The sequence below is a fragment of the Sus scrofa genome, chromosome 8, assembly GCF_000003025.6.
Source record: "Sus scrofa isolate TJ Tabasco breed Duroc chromosome 8, Sscrofa11.1, whole genome shotgun sequence".
In the NCBI taxonomy this organism is placed as follows: domain Eukaryota; kingdom Metazoa; phylum Chordata; class Mammalia; order Artiodactyla; family Suidae; genus Sus; species Sus scrofa.
In genome coordinates, this window is record NC_010450.4 from 68,616,747 (window position 1) to 68,638,908 (window position 22,162).

The 22,162-nt window shown below is 37.7% G+C and overlaps 1 protein-coding gene and 1 long non-coding RNA gene across 5 annotated transcripts in view; one reads left to right on the top strand and one right to left on the bottom strand.

Annotated features, from left to right (window-relative positions):
* NPFFR2 (neuropeptide FF receptor 2) overlaps window positions 1-22,162 on the top strand; it is a 71,231-nt gene that overhangs the window by 44,583 nt on the left and 4,486 nt on the right. For all 4 annotated transcript variants that reach the window (XM_021101421.1, XM_021101422.1, XM_021101420.1 and 1 more), the window contains one exon: window positions 17,840-18,174. In XM_021101421.1, the coding sequence (XP_020957080.1) occupies window positions 17,847-18,174 (328 nt within the window). In that variant the 5' untranslated portion in view covers window positions 17,840-17,846. The remainder of the gene's footprint in view (window positions 1-17,839; window positions 18,175-22,162) is intronic.
* Window positions 18,035-22,162, bottom strand: part of LOC110262123 — a 32,714-nt gene continuing 28,586 nt past the window's right edge. Inside the window, exon 4 of the long non-coding RNA XR_002346699.1 lies at window positions 18,035-18,322. This is a non-coding gene — a long non-coding RNA (uncharacterized LOC110262123). The remainder of the gene's footprint in view (window positions 18,323-22,162) is intronic.

The window sequence follows — 22,162 nt, forward strand, 5'->3', positions numbered from 1 at the left end:
TAATTTAGAGTCATGATTTGCATGCATAATGAAAAACTTTAAAAGGCTATCATCCAAATAGTAGTATTTGGAAGCTTACAGTATCATAATATTTTTTTTCCCACTATGAGCTAAAGAGACAAAAATATGTAAGACCAAATTACTTCTCTTCCATCCTCCTTTTTTGAAACATTTTGTTTTGAAATAACTGTAGATTCACACACAGTTGTAAGAAGTAATACAGAGACCCCATACACCATGACCGAGTTTCCTAAAATGGGTACATTTTAAGTAACTATAATACACAGCCAGGAATTTGACATTGATATAATTCATGGATCTTACTCAGATTTTACCAGCGTTCTATACTCTTGTCTGAATTTATGTCTTCAGTTCTACGCAGCTTTATAACACCTGCAGATTTGTTTGACCACCTTAACAGTCATGGTACAGAATGGTTCCATCCCAAGAATCCCTCATGCAACCCCCTATAGCAAAAGCACCTCCCATTCTCCAACCTCCTTGAGCCCTGGCAACCACAAACCAAGTCTCCATTTCTAGAATTTTGTGATCTCTACACCTTATGTAAGTGAAATCACATGGTGTGAAAAACATCAAGAGTGATTTTTTTTGCATAATTCTACTGAACTGCTTTGGTACATTTCTCGAAAAAATAGGTGGGCATATTTGTGTGGGTCTACTTTTGGATTCTCTGTTCTGTTCCACTGATATATCTGTCTATCCTCAAATACATTTATTTCATTTCTATCTAAATCCACACAAGGTTGTTTTTTTGTGTTGTGAACGTAGACAAGTGGGCCTTCAATAGCTAAAACAACTTAGAAGAATAAAGTGGAAGGAATCACTTGTTACTTAAGCTTTCTATGTAGCTACAGGTATAAAGGCAATGCAGTATTGGTACAAAAATGAACTCCAAATGGATCAGACACCTAAATGTAAAACTTCAATAAAAAAAATCTAGAAGAAAATAGGAGGAAATGTGATCTTGGTTAGGAAAAGATAAAAGGCATAAATTAGAATTCATGAAAACTAAGAAATTCAACTCTTCGAAAGCCTGCCTGAACCCTTACTGATATACCACCTAACTAGTCATATAAAGGAGAAGGCTAATAATGGATTTACTAATTCTTCGTTGACTTCCCACTACCTACCTTTGAAAACATTCAGAAGCCAACAGTTTGGTGAACACTGAGGGTATTTTGTTAGAGAAATTTGGTGAAGGACAGATTGGGAGAACATATTTGCCAACGAAATACCTGATAAACAACTTGCATTCAGAATACATAAAAATCTCTCAAAATTTAATATTAGAAAACAACCCAGTGAAAGCTTAGCAAAAGATTTAAGCAAACACTGAAGATATATACATAACAAATAAACAAACGGAAATATGCTCACTATTCTCATTAGGGAAATGGAAATTAAAATCACACTGATATAGATAAGGCTGGAAGATGGAGGGGTAGAAAGACTTTAAACTCATCTCCTCTCAGGAGCACACTGAAATCACAACCATGCAGAACAACCATCTATGTAAGAGACCAAAACCTACCAGAAAACATTTACAACTAAACACACAGGGAACCACCAAAGCTGGGCAGGAGGGGCAGACAATGATATAATGAAGTTCCATATCCCCAGGTGGACGACCACAAATGAAAATACCTTGCAGAGGTTCTCCCACAGAAGGAAGAGTTCTGGTTCTGGCTCTCCAGCCTCAGGGTTCTATACCGGGAAGACCTAGCAGGGCTTAATTTCAGAGCCCCACAGGACTGAGGAAAACAGAAGCTCACTCTTAAAGGACACAAGCAAAACCGCACGAGCACGAGACCCAAGGCAAAAGCAGTAATTTGATAGCCTGGACATACCTGCTGGACTTGGGAAGTCTCCCAGGGAGGCTGGCGGTGACTGTGGCTCACCGTGGGGACCCAGACAGGAGCCTAGCAGCAGCCACGTTTGCAGACTCCATCTACTTCCCACTCTGTGGAAGCTGGAAGTCCGTGCTGGTGGATGGGATCCACCCTCTAGCTCATTAGAGCCAGCACCTGGCCTCACCTGACAACCTGGGAGCCTCAGAGCTGGGGTCTTCCAGCCAAACGATTGCCTAGGTGGAGATGAAGCTCCACCATCAGCAGACAGGCTGCCTAAAGACTTCCTGAACCCTCAGCAGCTTCTAGAAGAGCCTCTAAACAAGGCCCTGCCCACCAAAGAGCCAAGACCCAACTCCGCCCATCAGTGGGCTGGCGCCGGTCCTGCCCCCCAGGAAGCCTGCAAGAGCCTCTAGCACAGCCTCAGCCACAAGGGGGAAAACCACAGTCCTGTAGCCCTGGGACCCAACCCACCCACAAGAGGCCAGATCCTACCTTGGGACTAGCTGGGACCCAGGCCTGCCCGCTAGCAGGTCAACACAAGCTTTGGGACACTTGGGACTCCAAACCCAACTATGTCAGGAATCAATCCCTCCCCCAGCTCTCCTAGGGGTCTGACACCAGCTCTGGGATTCCTGGGCCCTGCCATCAGGGTCCAGGACCTGCTCTGCCTGACAGTATTAGTCTAGCACTAACCTCTGGACCTGGCTTCACTCACAAGTTGGGGGGCACCAGCCTCAGAACCTTCTGGATCCTGACTCGTGCAGCAGTGAGCCCACACTAGTCCTTGGGCCTCTCTTACTTCCTGGAATTGCCTCCCAAATAAACTACCTGCCCCCAAGGTTTTGTCTCACTGCTCTGCTTTAGGTGGAAACCAAAAAGACAATCATTCATTTCTTTATACCAGAACTATTAATTGAGAACATTGTGCGCTGTGCTAAGAAAACCAAGTCATTAAAAAGACATTTCATGTGATAGTGGTAAATCTTCTCAGAGAAAAATCAAAATCTACAGAACAAAAAGGAAACACTGACGATGTTAACACTCTTCCACATTCTGCTTGCCTATCAGTTTTTTTCCCAATTATTACAACCAACATATGATGGAGTTCCGCTAAACATAGTTATTCTTACTGTTTGTTCCCAGCTTTATTTCTTTTGTAATTGCTGTCTCAAACTTCTGGGAAACTAAATAATCTTCAGCTATGAAAGAGGAGGAAACAGGAGTTCCCGCCGTGGCACAGTGGTTAACAAATCCGACTAGGAACCATGAGGTTGTGGGTTTGATCCCTGGCCTTGCTCAGTGGGTTAAGGATCTGGTGTTGCCCTAAGCTGTGGTGTAGGTCACAGACACGGCTCGGACCCCAAGTTTCTGTGACTCTGGCATAGGCCGGTGGCTACGGCTCCAATTCGACCCCTAGCCTGGAACTTCCAGCCCAAGAAAAGGCAAAAAGATAAAAAAAAAAAAAGGAGGAAACAAAGACAAAATGATCTAACTTGGATTTTGGCTTTTTTACATTTTTCATTTCAAGATTTAGCCGTGAGGTTGTTTGGGGTTTCTTACCCAGCATTTTTCTTTTCCCCACTCTCCTCCCTTTCCCTTACATGCCCTAGTCTATTTTTTTTTCAATGATATAAATGTCATGTGTGATTATCACAGTTTTAATTTTAGATTGGTTTCTGCATAATTTCCTGGGCAAAGAGTGTTCTACTATTACGTTTTTTTGTTGTTGTTGTTGTTTTTCTTTTTCTTTTGACTAATTACTGATTAAGAAGAGCAACTGAATTATGCCAGGTTCAATGACTTGGATCTGTGAAACCATTTAGATGTAGAGTTAATTGCTATCTGATTAAAAACAAAAGCCTCTGAACCCTCCTGAAGTGACTACCCGTCCCAGCTCAGTGGCACATGATTTCTTAGTAGAGAAAACTAGAATTTTGAAATGAAATGAATGGGTAAAAAAAATCAAATAATATTTGGGTAATTCCTGAGACTACTGGTTTAGACATATATGCATATTGCCACAGCAAACCAAAATCTAAGAGAGGAGGGAGTTTCCATTTGTGGCACAGTGGAAATGAATCCAGCTATTATCCATGAGGACATGGGTTCAATCCCAGGACTCGCTCAGTGGGTTAAGGATCTGGCATTGTGGTGAGCTTCAGGGAAGGCCGCAGACTCGGCTCAGATCCCGAGTTGCTGTGGCTGTGGCGTGGGCTGGCAGCTGTAGCTCTGATTTGACTCTTAGCCTGGGAATGTCCATATGCTGCAGGTCTGGTCCTAAAAAAAAAAAAAAAAAAAAAAAAACTCAGAGAGGAAAGAATGGGGTAGAAAGGTGGATTTCTTCATCTTATAAGCTGGAAGAGAGCAGGAGCTGTGTCTGACTTGCACAATATACACTACGAAAATGCTCAATAATGACCGCTGCTCATCAGTGTGCACCACAGGTCCTTGTGAGCATTCTTTTTATGAAATAATGCATAGAGAATTATTAAGCACCAAGTACATAGTAAGCTAAAGCAGATAGCTTTTCCTTAGTATCACCTGTTTCATGCTTGGTGATCAATCATTGCTCTCTGTTGAAGGTTTAAAGTATTTTTAAAAATAGTCTATGAACTAGCTTAGCCAGGGTACAAAGATTTAGACCCCTTTTGATTTGCAATATCAAAAAGGTTTCTGCTTTAAAAGTTTTCAAAGTCTTCTAAGTAAATAGTTCTGATGATCCAGAACATGGACGTCATTAACAACTCCTTCAGTCAGTTTAACTGAAGACAGGCCACATTATTTAAAATTATTCTTGCCACCTGTGATGTTCTGAGGCCTCTTAGCATGTCAGTTGATGAATGACCATTAAAACATAGATCTGAATTAGGTAAGGGCATTCTGCAAATTCAGTTACAGAGAAGTAATCTGCATATAACTACATGATTTTTTTTTCTGATTTTTTTCCTGATTGTAAGAAAAAATAATTTCTACCTACTTGAACATTTTAAACTGTACAGAAAAAAAAAACATTGAAATTGATGGATTACATTAATTAGCTCTGTTTAGTATTCAAAATACAATCCCATTACTCATATGGCATGCAATTCTTTGAAAGTATATCCTCTAGGAGTTCCCTTGTGGCTCAGTGGTAACGAACCTGACTAGGATACATGAGGGCGCAGGCTCGAACCCTGGCCTCTCTCAGTGAGTTAAGGATTCGGTGTTGCTGTGAGCTGTGATGTAGGTTGCAGACATGGCTCAGATCCTGTGTTGCTGTGGCTGTGGTGTAGGCCAGCAGCTGCAGTTCTGATTCCATCCCTTCTTCCATAAGCCTTGGATATGGCCCTAAAAAAAAAAAAAAAAAAAAGTGTATCCTCTTTCAAATATATTTTGGAAGAGTATTACAGCTCATTGCTAATGCAGAATAAATGGCAAAATGATTACTGTTAGAGACTGAGTTGAATATAAACAGTGTAAGAAAACACAGGGCTTAAGAAAGTTATGTATCTTGTGGGAACACAAATATATATATGCATTTTTTTATTTTTTAAATGATTTTTATTTTTCCATTATAGTTGATTTACAGTGTTCTGTCAATTTAAAAATACATATTTTAAATGACTAAACTGTTGATGAACTCTGATATGCATATTTAATGACAAGAAAAAGAGTGAATATTTTTACAAGTCTGTAATTTCCTTATAAGCAGTCTTAGAAATATTGGGAGAAAAAAGAAAACAGAACTAAAAAAAAAACCAAACCCCTATTTAGCATTAATACAGAGCATTAGACTCCATCAGAAATACCTACTACAGTTGAAAGGCTATTTCATGCTAATATTTCAGTGATGTATATGGGTATTTTTATGTGTAGGTTGTGCCCTCAAGGGGCATAACAGCTTCTGGTTCAATTTTTAACACTAACCTCTGAGCACTGAAAGATCTGAACTGTGGTCCACACAGCAGCCAGCTGGAAATGTACTTAAGACCCACTAGAGATTTTGCGAATTGCTTTACTAAAAGCCTCGCTGTCTGCAACTGTTGCTAATAAACTGAAAGAAAAAATTAAAACATTACATTAAAAAAAAATGTCTATGGCTCTTGGTGTTTCTCCTGGAAAGATAGTTAATTGCTTTTCTACTGCTTTCTACTTACAGAGATTGTAACAGGAGCAGATAGACTAGGCTAAAAATACAATCTAAAAAAGGTAAGCCAAAATTTGAAATTTTGCTGGTTATTTAGGTTGCTAGGATTTAACACTAGTAAATAATTGTCTTCCTTAGATAAACTCTATCCACTTGTGACAAGTGACAATGCCTCTAAAGCACCTAGAAGAAGGTTCAAAGGAATAAATTAACTTTCTGAATAAGTAAGAATTCGAGAATTTTTCCTAGGCTAAAGATAAAAGGGGATTTGTTTCCTTTCTGGAAGCAGGTGGCTAGGATTCCTATAAGAGAAAACTGAAGGAAAAGAATGGGGAGGGTAACAGCAGTTCCCATCAGTTGAGGCTAAAGAAAATAAATTTCCTGAGGAAAACTTCTTACTGTGGTAGGTGCAGGTGGGGGAATTTAAGAATAATGTGTAATGAAGAATAAGTCACTTAATCTTTTTAACTTTCAGTCCTTACTTATAGAATAGGGAATAATAATACATGGATTTCAGAGTTGCTGTGATGATTAAACAAAATAGTAAATGTAGGAGTTCCGTCGTGGCGCAGTGGTTAACGAATCCGACCAGGAACCATGAGGTTTCAGGTTTGATCCCTGGCCTCGCTCAGTGGGTTAAGGATGCGGCATTGCTGTGAGCTGTGATGTAGGTTGCAGATGCGGCTCGGATCCTGCATTGCTGTGGCTGTGGCATAGGCTGGAGGCTACAGCTCTGATGAGACCCCTAGCCTAGGAACCTCCATATGCTGCAGGTGTGGCCCTAAAAAGACCAAAAAAAAAAAAAATAGTAAATGTAGAGCAGCTAATATGACAATAAAGTTCTAGCTGTTAGAAAATTCCTGTCTCTATCATAATAATGAGAACAATAACATTGATAATAATAATGTTACAATAGCAATAATAATAGTAGTATCATTTTGCTCAATTTGTTTGAATCATATTTGAACTCAGGATAGGGGGATTTGCTTGTTTTTTTACCCTTTGCATATCATTATTAGTAGATTGATTTTTGGAAAGGAGGTTTCCTATTTATATAATTTCTTGAATTTTTTGACAAGTATAATAAAATATGACATCCGAGCACAAAGCTAGTTATTCTATAATTGAACACATCAAAGAGCAGAGAATTGAAAGTGATGTAGATTTGAGAATTTTCCTAAGTGTTTTGAGAAACTGTTGGTGAGAAGATGGTTTACTTTAGGGCTGTTATCATTTTAAATTATCTAGACAGAACTCAGAGGTCTGAGAAGTATCTTTCTATGCATTTTCCCTTTTCATAGCTTCATATTATGATAAATGATTCTATTTTCTTAACAATGACAGTATCCAGTTGCTAAAATATAATTACTTGAAAATAGATTTCAAGAGCTAGTTTTCTTTAGGGGGAAAAGAAATATCTGTGCTTTTTTCCACTTATCTACACATTAAATAATAAAGTTCCATCAAGGAAAATAAAACAAATACTTAGACTCTAAAATCTGTCTTTGTTCTGCACATTAATTCATTTTAACAAATTTATCGAGATAATTCACATACCATGCAATTCACTGTATTCTGCACATTACTTCTTGATACTTATATACTTAATCCATGCAACCTAAGCTTCCAAAGATAAAGTCAAAATACACATATTTATATTGAATACCAAATCTGTAAAAAGAACCAGAGGAGAATAGAGTTAGGTCCTCAGAGGAGACAGGTGTTTACAATATGTTTTTCCCTCAAGGCAGTAACATTTAGAGGAATTGGACATAGGTACATAATAAGATATGTAAAGAAAGTGTTTAAACGTGTTATATATCACTATAGAAGAGAGATATCAGAAGATGGTCAGGAGTTCCCATCGTGGCGCAGTGGTTAACAAATCCGACTAGGAACCATGAGGTTGCGGGTTCGGTCCCTGCCCTTGCTCAGTGGGTTAAGCATCCGGCGTTGCCGTGAGCTGTGGTGTAGGTTGCAGACGCGGCTCGGATCCCGCGTTGCTGTGGCTCTGGCGTGGGCTGGTGGCTACACCTAGCCTGGGAACTTCCATATGCCGCTGGAGCGGCCCAAGAAATAGCAAAAAAAAATACATGATATATGACATAGAATTAAAGTCATTTAGGGATTTCAGGGCACAATATATATTTCAAACTAAGTTAGTGAATGAAAATTTCCTAGTTAAGATAAAATTTTTGTTGCGAGTTTAAAAAAGAGCAGAAGGGAAAGATGAAGGAAGGGGTAAACACATAAATTAAAGCAAAGAGGTAGAAAATCATAAGATGCCTTCAAAGAAGAATTTGCAAAAAAACCCTCAGCTTTGAGGAGAACTGCACATACATTCTCCAACTGGGGTATTCATGAGTAAAGTTGTTAACCAAGAATTCCACAAAGCTGCAAGATATGCAACATAGTTTCCTGAAATACCACATCTTTAAATGAGTAATTGAAAATATGATTTTTCTTTTTGAAAATTCAGATGTTTGAGTCAATTTTAGTTATTTCATCTACCCCACCCCCAGAATTTATGGTTTCATTCTCCTTAGCCATTTGAGTCCTTTAGTGGAATAATCTAAGCACTGGCAATTGAAGATGAGGCTGATGCAATTCATTGGGTTCTGTTTGTGAAGGAATTTGAAGATCAGATTAATAATTTTGGACTTCTCTTGGTAGGAGTGAGATGACTTTGAAGCATGCTAAAGAGTGAGAAAACCCTTGGAGTTCCTCTTGTGGTTTAGTGGGCTAAGAACTCGACATGGTCTCTGTGAAGATGCAGGTTCAACCCCTGGCCTCTCTCAGCAGGTTAAGGATCTGGTGTGGCCACAAGCTGTAGCATAGGTGGCAGATGCGGCTCAGATCTAGTGTTGCTGTGGCTGTGGCGTGGGCCGGCAGCCACAGCTCTGATTCAACCCTAGCCTGGGAACTTCCATATGCCACAGATGTGGCCATAAAAAGAAAAAAAAAAAAAAAAAGAATGTTAAAACCCCTAAAGCACACTATTTTAGGAAATTAATAGACTACATTTCTATAATTACAACTTACTATACAGGATGAATGAATGAGGAGTGATTATTGACTGAGACCAACTTAGAAGATGCAAACACAAAGGATTTGTTGAGAGCTGCCTTGTTTTGAGAGCTGATTCTATAATGTAGCTTAAAAACCTGTTTAGGGCACCTTATCCTTGACTATTCTTCAAGATTAAAGATACCATTTCTTTGGGCCCCACAATTACTAATTTCAAATCTAAGAATTGTTTATAGTCAATGAGAAATCCTATGAAGCCTTGTCTCTAAGGAAACGCAAAAAGTCACTAAGTCAGTTATAGTGCTATGTCATTTCAAAACTCTACTAATGAAAACATAACCCATTAATAACCTGTTTGTCTTCATCAGAAAAAAAATATATGCCTTCCAAATAAATCTTATAAGAAGCCATCCAAGAAATACATCTCATTTAATATGAGAAATTATTTGTTTTGTCTTTTCTAGGGCTGCTCCCACGGCATATGAAGGTTCCAGGCTAGGGGTAGCATCGGAGCTGTAGCCAGTGGCCTACACCAGAGCCACAGCAATGCGGATCCAAGCCACATCTGCAACCTACACCACAGCTCACGGCAACGTGGGGTCCTTAACCCACTGAGCGAGGCCAGGGATCGAACCCGCAACCTCATGATTCCTAGTCGGATTCGCTAACCACTGAGCCATGATGGGAACTCCTAACATGAGAAATTAAGGGAGTTCCCTGGTGGTGCAGTGGGTTAAGGATCTGGTGTTTCACTGGTGTGGCTCAGATAGCTGCTGAGTCACAACCAATTCCTGGCCCAGGAACTTCTGCATGTCATAGGTGTAGCCAAAAAAAATTTTTTTTACAAAGAAATTAATGTAGACTCAATCACAAGTTACCCTAAATAGCAAATTTTGATCTGATTATGTCTTCTAAGAAAAATAGCAGTAATCTCAACAGGTGATGATGTTTTTGAGGATTAGCATTATTGGTAGAATATTTAATGAGCAATTTAGTTGTGTCTCCCTAGGAATGTAGAGGTCCTAGAATGTTAAAAACTAACGGGGTAAATAGCAAAGTCTTGTTTCTGCCCAGCTGGATCTCTGTTCCATCCACCTGAGCCTTCAGTGATATTTAATTCTCTCCATTTTGGTAGCTGGTAAGAAATTCTCACACAGAAAGTGGAGAAGCTCCTGTAAGAACAAAACCTGTTAGTGCTTCCTATCTGTCCCAAGGTCCGCTCGATGATAAGACTACTTTTTGCTTTTTTATTTTTCCCCATCTTTTTTCAGGCACTGGACCTTGTTTCATAATAAATAGGAGGACTTTAGTTTATTGAAGCTTTCAGGACAGCCAGAGTATAGCTCTTTTTTCCACAAATACTTCCAACATGAAAAATGGTGAAATCTCTGGTGAAAATGTGAAATGTTTTTAATGCATTTCTGAAAGCAGTAAACAACCTAATTTAAATACTCCTGTGTTCACATTTTTTGCTCAAATCATCCAAGATTGAAAGCTCATAAACCCCAAAGCATATATAGCTGGGAGGAGAATAAAGTGGACTAGGGGTGCCTAGGACCAATTTACCTTCCAAGTTAAGATATGACCCCAAGTCAGTTTCTCCCCTTCCTGCTTTCCTTGTGCTTATCTTTATTTGGTATTTCCAGGAGACATGGGTATCATTAACTCTTGGAAATCAGTTCTTTCTTCAAAATGATTGCAAGCACAAAACCAGAAGTGTGCTACTACTATCAAAGGGATATTAATGTTAAAGAAGGCTTTATATGCAATAAATACAGTCATAGGGTATTGTTAAATACTAAACAAACTGGTAAATCTGATTATAGGAACATATATATATAACATAGAATTTTAAGCAACTGTAGTATAATGGTAAATTTTATGTTAGACTTTAGAAGTTTATGAAGTGCCAACAATATATGTGGTATGATTTATGTTTAATATTTTTAAAGGATGTATAATTGACATATCTGAAAAACTTTCACTTAATTTTCAATAAAATATATATATATTTAGGTGTTCAGAAAGTAAACAAAAAGCAGCCAGATTTCTGCGGGATACAATGTAGCACATGCAGTTGAGTTATGCTAAGTCATAATATGAAGGAAATTTAGTTAAAACTCAGATGTGAAATAACACCATTTTATTATTATTTTTTTTTGCCACACCCAGGCCAGGGTTTGAACCTGCTCCATAGCAGTGACAATGCTGAATCCTTAACCACTAGGCCACCAAGGAACTTCACCATTTTCATTTTAATTATATTTTTAAATGAGTAATATAGAAGATATATACAATTAAAATTATAAAAATAAAACTACTTTAAATAGTGTAAAATATATATGAGTACTTACATGCTTCCAGAAAAAATATTTTAGAGAAAATACAAAAAACTAATATATCTTACTCATAACACACATATTCTTATTTTTAACCTTAAAATGCTGTAAAAATTAAATGGCAAATTGCTAGCTGGACATAACATGTGAAAATATATAACAAAGTTTAAAATTCCTAAGAAAGTTTTTATGAACCAAAAAAGTGGACACTTAAATGTGAAAAAAGACTAAAAAAAATAAGCAATTCACTTAAAAAATTCCAAAAATCTGTAACTAAAGTTTAACTTAATTAATATTGAAAGAAATCTATGTTTAAATAAGAAGTTAACTATTTTTTTAAAATAACAAAAGTTAGGGTCAGCTTTAAAACTCTTGTTCAGTCCAAGGAACACCTCATGACAACCCTAGAAAGAAAAGCAGGATTTTTCCTGCCCCTTTCCCTCTCCCTAACCTTGTCCCGGACAGTTCTGGCAAGGATGAGAACTGAGATTGGCAAGATGGAAGCGGAGATGTGGTAGAGAAAATCCGCAAAGAGAAAAGAAGACAAGGAGGCATGCTTGGTGGAAATTTAAAATTTTGTTTATTGTCATTATTTATTTATAATTTTTGGTTAGTCTGGCTGTGTTAATAAATGTGCTTCTTTTATCATCAGAAAATGATTAGAAAATAGTAAGACTTCTTCCAAATTTTGCCCATGGGCAATCTAGAAATTAGCCTCAAATAGTAAAATTAAGGGGTTAATGGGATACAAACATAGTTGCTTTTAGAGTGCATCCCCTGAGCCACGCTTATTCAATGTAGCTGTTATAGTCCAATAAAATTGTCTCCATCCCATGTGCTGTGCAGAATCCAGCACCCACCTGTCTCCCCCACCACAGTATCTTCAGGAATTCTCTGGATGTATATGATGCATTCCTGTTCCCATCTTTTCCCTTTATGGCTGCCCTTTACTCTCAGCCCTACACTAACCCAAACATCAGAACATTTCCCTTGGTAACTGAAAATATCTCCCACAAAAAACAGTTCTGTTTGTTAGACTTGCGGATAATTTGGGGTTGTAAGCAGGGAGTAGTACAAACGTTAGTTTAGAATTAAATATTAGACATAATAGATTCTAGAAGTTCCTTGGCCATATCCATTTTGTGGTCAGTTTCCAACTCTCAAGCTGCTCCCCACTCTTCTGCCCAGATCCGCCCCATTTATGTTACTAACCTTCTACTCTTGGGAGACCCTCCCTGTATATTTCCCAATTTTTCCAGCTGTTAGCTGTGGAGGCTGGGTCAGGTTACTTAACAGTTTCCTATCTTATTTTCTTTATATATTTAATTGCAATTTAGTCAGAAGCCACCTCATACTGGGAAGATTAAATGGGTTGACATCCATTAAGCAATTAGCATAGTCCCCAGCATAGAGATGTTATTAAAATACTCAAAGGTAATAAAGTATTTAAGGCAAGAAAGAATTTAAGGATAATAAAGTACTTAACCATATCTTTGGTTATTCTACTCAATGTCACTGTGCCCTAGAGGGTAAGGTTATACCAGGGTGGTTGCTTCCTCATAGGAAGAGAAATCCTTTAAGTATTTTTCTTTTTTCTTTTTTTTTTTTTTTTTTTTTTTTTTGTCTTTTTGCTATTTCTTGGGCCGCTCCCACGGCATATGGAGGTTCCCAGGCTAGGGGTCTAACCGGAGCTGTAGGCACTGGCCTACACCAGGGCCACAGCAACGCGGGATCCAAGCCGCGTCTGCAACCTACACCACAGCTCACAGCAACGCCGGATCGTTAACCCACTGAGCAAGGGCAGGGACCAACCGCAACCTCATGGTTCCTAGTCGGATTTATTAACCACTGCGCCACGACGGGAACTCCTCCTTTAAGTATTTTTCTAAGTGAAACAATTCTCACCTCAACAGAAGATGCTACCTCCTTGAAAATAATATTACCATTCTCCCAGAACATATAGAAAAATATAAAGTAAAAATATCGGTAAAGGATAGTCTGAAATATTAGACCGTGCATTTCTAAACATAAGGATATAAAAGGTTATTCAACTCTGTGCATATTGTATTTTAAAGTTAAAACGCGAATTACTGTTTTTGAAATCCGAGATCTTACTCATTTTGACATCTTACTAATAATTTCAAGGATAGAGATAATTAAGGGGCTTAATCAAAGAAAGCCAGGGACTTCGAAGGTGGCTCCTTAGACTACTCTTTCCGCATTAGATGCTTACTTTCTGGCCCAGAGTAATAGCTGAGATCTCCAAGTTAGGTTTTGTGGCATTACCTACTTCTCACAGCAGAGTGAGTATTTAGTCCGTGAAATCTCAGCTTACATGACATTTTCTAGAGAATCATACCTCATAAATCCATGGATTCTGTGACTTATACAGGAATAACCTATTAACAACTTTAAGTTGATAAGGTCCATCATCTTAGAAAATACCATTACTCTTCCTCGAGGTCCAACTATTATGTCCACAAGGCCATTAGTCTCAATCATCGGCCTTCTTTTCTTCCTCTGGGAGTATTCTTCCGATGTTTGGGGAGAAAATGGATTACTGGCCAGTTGCTTTAACACCCTCAATCGATTCACTCTCTGACCTCGGTTAATATTTCTCTGCCAAAATTCTGAAGATATTATTATTTGTCTTTCTACATTCTTTAGCATTTTAAACAAAGATAATACTTATAATACTTCGATAACCACCAAGATTTGAGCTACTGAATGAGGGGGAGGAATAAAGCATGTTCTTTGTGACCTATGAATAAAGCATAAAGGTAAAGAAAGCTCACAACTAAATATTTTATTTATCGCGTATTTTCCCATGTAGAAATAAAGAATGTAAAACTAATTAGTGGTAAAATGGCTTATATTTACAATTTATTTACTTAACATGTAAACTGCCAACTTGTAAAGTGAGGGCTTTCTGTTATTAAAAGGACATCACATATTTTTGATGAAATATTCCAAAACTATTGAATCACTGATATGGGCAGAGAGTAAATTTGCCTTCCTAACTGGTATACTCGATTTTCTTATTCTTTGTATTATTTCAACTAAGAATGAATATGATTCACAGAGTACACTTTAAATAATTTTGGTCTAAAGGTATTCAACCAGGGGCAGATTTCATTTAAAGCTTTTTAATCAACTGTATGGAAATTTTAAGTGTGCATTAAGATGCCAAATGCATGAACACCAGAGAGCTATTATCGTTGATGTCTTACTCTGAGATAGGAGGGTCTCCTTAGGATCCAGCAGGGCTTGGCTTCTCTGCCTCAGTATTACTATAGTATATAGTATAGTATAGTATAGTATAGTATAGCATAGTATAGTATAGTATAGTGTAGTATAGTATATAGCAATATAGTAATACTGTGGGTTTTGATGTTATCCCCAAAGTCATATTACTAGGCTGATCTAATGGCCAAAGTTCTGACCTCATGTACAAAAACTTTACAATTGCATGTGAGAAGGAAATAACACAAATATGACAGATTCTTTGACTCTCTGTATTGCCTTTTGCCTGTTGTTATGCCAAATACAGTTAACAAGTCAACAATAGGAATAGTGAAATCCATGTTGGCCTCCAAAACAAAAAATGATTTTAGTTTATCAAAACTCTATTGGAAGAAGAGGAAAAGAAACACTTCTCTTTCAAATGACTGACTTGAGTTATAATACACCAGAAGTTTCTATCTCAGTCTTCACACTCTTATCTCAACAGATACACCATGGATGCATATCTGCTTTGGAAACACGTGGTTGTTTCAAGCTTAGGTATAAGAAAAAAGAATGTGCAAATATAAAGCACTATGGAAGTTCCCGTGGTGGCTCAGCAGTAACGAACCCGACTAGTATTCATGAGGATGTGGGTTCCATCCCTGGCCTCGCTCAGTGGGTTAAGGATCCGGTATTGCTGTGAGCTGTGGTGTGGGTCACATATGTGGCTTGGATCTGGTGTTGGTGTTGCTGCGGCCGTGGCAAAGGCTGGCAGCTGCAGTTCTGATTCGACCCCTAGCATGGGAACTTCCAAATGCCGTGGGTGTGGTCCTAAAAAGACTCTCTCTCTCTATATATATATAGTGCCTTATGCTTTATGATATATTCTACCCGTATGATTGCCAGCTCTAACTGAATCCATGGACAGATGTTTTTTATTATAACTCTTAACAACTTACATTTTTCTCATGCCTTTCTCATTTGTATTTAGAGTGCATTCTTGCCTTAGGTAAAAATATCTTTAAATATTTGTGCGAATGCTTTCTTTCTGGAGACTTTGACTGAAGTGACTTTTATCAAGCTGGTAGATATTCTCAGTGTCTGTCTCTGGACCCCAAAAATAGTCTCGACTTGACTTTGTATAGCAGCCTATATCTGGCTCTACTCAAATTCCATTTTTTTTTTCTCTTCTCCAAATGCTCAACTGATCACATACTCACTTTGCTTTTCACTTCTTGTTTTTATTTGGTCTTAGGAATATGAAATATAGAAAAGCAAGGGGAATTTTAAAAAGTTGAGGAAAGGCAAAAGTGAATTTTAAAAATTTGAGAAAAGAGAAAAAATTAAATGGTGAAATAATGGGAACTGTTGGAGAAAAATGATCTGTCTGATTAACTGACTTATATTAGTAACAAACTTATTCACTCTTCCCTGTACATAAAAGAAGAAAACTATCCAAAGTCTAGTATCAGAAATGAATAAGGACTTCCCGTCGTGGCGCAGTGGTTAACGAATTCGACTAGGAACCATGAGGTTGCGGGTTCGGTCCTGCCTTGCTCAGTGGGTTAACGATCTGGAGTTGCCGTGAGCTGTGGTGTAGGTTGCAGACGCGGCTCCGATCCTGAGTTGCTGTGGCTTTGGCGTAGGCCGGTGGCTACAGCTCCGATTCAACCCCTAGCCTGGGAACCTCCATATGCCGCGGGAGCGGCCCAAGAATAGCAACACAACAACAAACAACAACAAAAAGACAAAGACAAAAAAAAAAAAAAGAAATGAATAAAACGTATCTTAATCCTTATGCAGTACTGACAAAAATAAACATGCTCCCCAAATATGATATAAGTGTGTACTTGGTAAAAGACTGAAAAATGCAAAGTGAAATGAGGTCATTACATGGTTCAGTCTTCTGCAAACTGGGGTCTGATTATGTACCTGTAGAGGCATTTGAAGTTATCCTCAACAATTCAAAGTCCACACACCTACTCCAAAAAAAAAGGGAATACGGGATTTCTGTTGTATAAGTCCACTGTCAAATTCATTTTCATTTAAGCGCACATGTAACTCTGTCAAGGCAGGCAGAAAAGTGTTAACAAGCAGGCCAGAAACTGCTCTCCTTAGAAAGCCTGGGTTAGAGTCTGCAAACTGAAGTTCTAAACAGTTCCCTATAGTGATACAAAGTTTCCTTAAATGGTAGAGTGGCTCTCTATGTCTAGTTTGTTTGTACAACCACATAGTCCCTGCTGCACACCTACTTTCCATCTGGGAGTCAGGAATTTTGATACATGCTAAAAAGAATCTGTCCATGTTCCCACTCTCTACAAACCTTGAGCACTGAGTAATGAGCTACCCTGTAAGTGCATTTCACACAAGTTTTCAAACCTGTTCTTGGAGGTCAGTGTTCTGTGTGACTCCATTCAGAGAGGGCTCTTGTAAGCTTGGGCCAGTTTCCTGCAGATTTAACCCCTCTTGATTTGCTGATTTTGCTTTGGATCCCCTTGCTATAATAAATATTAGCTGTGAATACACTATCTGCTGAGTCTGAGAGTCCTTCTAGTAAATCAACAAGCCTGGGAGTGTTCTTGGGGAACCTCTGACAGGCATTGGTTGTACTGTCTTCATTAAGATTTATAGATTTTGAATAAATATTTATTGAACACATACTATGTGAGTTGAATTATGCTATATTAAATCAAGACAAGTAACCCAGACTATTGTAAGAAATCCACAGTTTTATGACTAGGTAGACATACAGAAGAGAATAAAAAAGAATATTCAACTTACTGAGTTAAAGCAGAATAAGAAAAATACAAGGAGCTCATTTCAATGGGAGTCTTGAAGATATAGACACCTCATCTCGTTCAAATATCAGGAAGCTCAAGGTATATTAGCATTAAAAGAACAAGTAGGTTTGACAGATTATGATATCTGAAGGCAGAGGGGAGAAGAAGAGTAGTTTTGGAATATTTCCCTTGAATATTCTATGGTAAAGAAGTGAATAGTATAGAGTATATCAAGGAAATAAAATATAATAATAATGGGCTCTTTGTGCCACACAGTGGAATTTTCAAACGCTCTTGATTAAAATCCTAGTAATTTGAATGCCTTATTGATAACTCCATTTTTTTTTTAAATTTAACAGATTATTATAGAAGCCCCAACAAAATTCCAAAGCATTTTAAAGCAACCTCTTTTAAGCTTCTGATCTCCTGGTTTCTAATTACACCTTTTCTTTTCGCCTCTTCTGTGTTCAGGTCCATCATGAGTGAGAAATGGGACTCCAACTCGTCAGAAAAATGGCATCACAATTGGAGTGCCAACGACACAAAGCTAGATCTGTACTCAGATAGCAGTATCACCTATGTGAACTACTATCTCCACCAGCCTCAAGTGACAGCAATTTTCATTATTTCCTACTTTCTGATATTCTTTCTGTGCATGGTGGGAAACACAGTGGTTTGCTTTATCGTCATGAGGAACAAACACATGCACACAGTCACTAATCTCTTCATCTTGAACCTGGCCATCAGTGACTTACTGGTCGGCATATTCTGTATGCCTATCACGCTGCTGGACAATATCATAGCAGGTATGTTGATCTGTGTGTAGCTCAAAGATGAGATGAGAAAACGTTTGTCCCAAATCCTTGCAGCCATGACAGGGTTATCCATTTACTTACAAACGTTTATAGAGTTCCAAGAACTCCTCCAAGTAGCAGTCCTCAAAGGATCCACATCCTAATGGAGGATAAAAACAACAAACAATTAGCTACATAAATAGTCAGAGAATGAATTATGGAGAAAAATAAAGCAAGCGACAGAGATGAAGTGTGGAAGCTGTTAATTTTATAGAGTGTTCACTGAAGATCACCAGCAAATGAAATCTAACACTTCTTACTGAAGATTGAATTTGCTTAAGACTTTGAGGCACATAAAATGTGATAGAAATGTTATTGAGGATATTATGGACTGTCAAGTTCCAAGAACAGCTAAGTGTGTTTTCAACTGAACATAAGTAGATATTTAGACCCTCGTGTGGTCAGCAAGGGAGATTTCCAACAGTTTCTGATGCAAGATGGAGTAGTGGTACCAATGATTTCTCACAAAGCAGTAGTTTTATCATGTAGTGGTAATTTACATGCACAACATAGGTCATGGTTAGGGTACCACCCTGGAGTACTTCTGGGGCCTGAATTACTTCTTCTTTGGCGCCACATTGTACACTCTGGAAGCAAGGAACAGTGTATCTACAGCTTTCATTATCGCTTTGGTGCATAGTACCTGCCTAATAAATATTTGTTTTATTAACTAATGAACAGTGCTCAAGATATCCTTATTCCAAATATATATAAGAAAAATTAAACCACAGCAGCATATTGAAAATATTTAGATTAATGTTAGCCATATCGTAGTTCTTATCCTTTCAGGGCATTCACCATCAGTTTATTAGAAAATAAGAGGTTTCTCTTTGGAATTTACTTGTTTCTTTCCTTTTGCTGGAGGGGGAGCCAAGGGGGGAGTTTAGAGTGCCTAGTCTATCACCATAAATAGCATAGATTCTGTGTTTTTGTGATGTGTGTTATTAAAAAAATATTTATGAGGATGTACATTTTCAAGATATTATGCTAGATAAAAACAGTGAAAGAATTGATAAAAATGTTTATTGCTCTCAAGAAATTTATTTAATAAGAAATGCTCTCAATATTTCCCCATAGATATTTATAATTAATTTACTATTTAACATTTTTCTTCAGATGTAGTACCCTTCCTCACCTGATTCCCATTCCCAGGAGGCAGCTACACTGAGCATTTTTTGCCTTTATTTTTGATAATTATGATATTTCTAAATAACATATTTTCATTTTAATATATTATCAACCTACAGAAGATGTAATTTAGTTCTCATAATCCTCTTCTGCCCCAAGAGGTAGTTTCCCTCACCAAACTCCACTGAACTGACAGCATTAGGACAAAAGAACATAAATCCATAGAAACTGAGTGTTGAATGTGAAATTGGAAAAACAGCATGATTGGCTATAATTCAGTATAAACGCAAAGAGACAAACTGCATTTATACAAAAGCGAAAATATACATTCACGGACTGCTCCCTCCTTCTTTCAGTACGATTATATCATAGTTTTTAGTTAAATCAATAAAGTACACATGCCTATCGTTACATGTGTCTTACCCTTGCTGAGCCACACAGAGTGCTATGATAGCAATTTTTCTCTTAGAAAATGTTTTCCATTTTCCTAGAAACAGGGGTACCAGATTTTGATTTACTTAGTTGTTTGGAGTGTACCCATCATTAATATATCCTCAGATTCTCTTCCAGGAGGATTAAATTTCTTGTCAATACCTTCAAACATGTCAAAAACCTATCAAAGAGATGTAAATATCACCTTTTTTTCTGGAGACACCCCTCCAGTGACTCTGTCTCTGTTCCTCTCCAGACACACTGCTCTCAAGCTATGGCCCTGCGATGTCTCTTCACTGAGATCCCAACAATGTGCTTCACTTCTCTTTATGCTCGGTCCCCTGTGTTCTGGATGCCATTTCTTTTTTTCTTGGTTTATTCCTCTTTTAGCTTCCTAAGAAGGGGTGCATGGAGATCAAAATGTTTGAGATATTGTAGATCTGTAAATATCTTTATTCTGCTTTTCAGATTTCATTATAGCTGGGTGAAGTATTCAAGGCTGGACTTTTTTCTCCTTCAAAATATTGCAAAAGGTGGCTCTATTGTTGTTACTGCTAAGAAACCTGGGGTTACTGCTGGAAAATTTGATGCTGTCTGACCCTTGCTTTTTTTTACTTATGCCTTGTATTTTGCTTTTCTTCCTGAAAGCATTTTGAACTTCTCTTTACCCACAGTATTCCAAATTCAGGTGGTTAGACCTTGATGTGAATTTTTATTTTCCATCTCTTGTGCAGGACACAAACTAGGTCCTTTCTATCAAAAAGTGAATGCCTTCCATCCAAGGGAATTTTCTCATAGAGTTCTCTTACGTTTTCCTTTCTTCAACTCCTGTTAATCAAGAGGTGCTCGGTTGCCCTTCTTTGAAATATTTTTCTTCCATTTTCCACTCCTCATTATTCTACTTTCAAAGATCATCTCAGCTTTCTCTTCCAAGCTTTATGTTGACATAAAGCCAACAGCCAATTCTGTGATCATATTTTAATTCTCTCAGCCAGTTGTATTTTTATAGTGTTCATTGTACTATATGCACATATTTTTCATAGATAAAATATGTACTGTCTCTGAGGTTATCAATAATATTTATTTTTTATCTACCTGGTTCATATTGTTGTTTTCCTATTCTATTTGTTTTAGTCACATTCTTTTATATTTGAGCTTTCCCTAAGGCCAATACTACTTAGCTGCTTGTGTTTAAGAGTGAAGTGGTATGTGGTTGCCTTGAACTTCTGCATGCCTGGGGTTTGAGGTTAGACCCACTTTTGGCCTCACTAGTCTAGGTCATTCATTGGGAATCCACAACTGTTAAACTCTGCCAGGCAAAATAACATCAGTGTTCTTGGTTCTTGGAAGGATGGCTTTCCCCAGAAGGGAATTCTCTAACCTACTACCCTGGGGATATAAAGCTGGCTGCTGCATTCTGGAGCTGAGAGGGTCTCTGGTCCAGTGGTATCATGCACAGTGTGTATAGGTACATTCACTTTATTGTCCTGCATCATTGTGGTGCCCACTGCACCTGCATCCAGTAACTTAAAGTCTGGAGTCCCTGTGCTTCTACTTCCTTAGAGTAGCCTTCATTCTCTTGCTGGCCTGAGGAAAAGCCAGTGGCATCCAATTGCATTTATATATAATCAGCCAATTGTGTTATTTTTCCAAATTTATATTCACTAGTATCAGGCACCTTGTTTCTATAGATTTTATTTATTTATTTATTTGTCCTAGTGCTGTCATTTCAGGTGAGTTTGGTGAAGGTGACTATGTAACTTTTTTTTTTTATTTTTGTTGAACAGAAAATAATAATGTATCAACCAAACAAATTTTAGAACTAGGAAGGCATGTTCTCTTTTGGTTTCTATTCAGTAGATCCATTTCAGTAGCACCTATTTTAAGATGGTCTGGATAGATGACAATATTTTTTAAAAATTATGCTTGGGCTATTGGAAATATTTTTAATTAGATAAAACTATTTTGAAAATAAATTGTTGGAGATTTTTTAAAAACATAAATTTTAAAATCTGAAAAATGCGTAGTGTTTATATCTTTTGGGAAACACGCATATTTCCTAGTGGAAGAATAATGTTACTTTTCTATAATAGCAGAAGGGTGTGTAGAATATCAATTTTTAAATTTGATTGGCTTGATATCAAGTATCAGACCGATTTCTTTTATAAACATTTTAGTAACTGAAGTTCAGTTAGGAAGTCATTCAGGCAGACTACTTTTGCTCATGCAAAGTGCTCTTTATTCTTGAAGTTGTATCTCAGTCAGCTCAGATTGCTATAACAAAGTACCACAGACTGGGTGGTCTGAATAACAGACATTTATTTTCACAGTTCTGGAGGCTGGGAGTCTGAGGTGAGCATACCAGCCTGGCAAGGTTCTT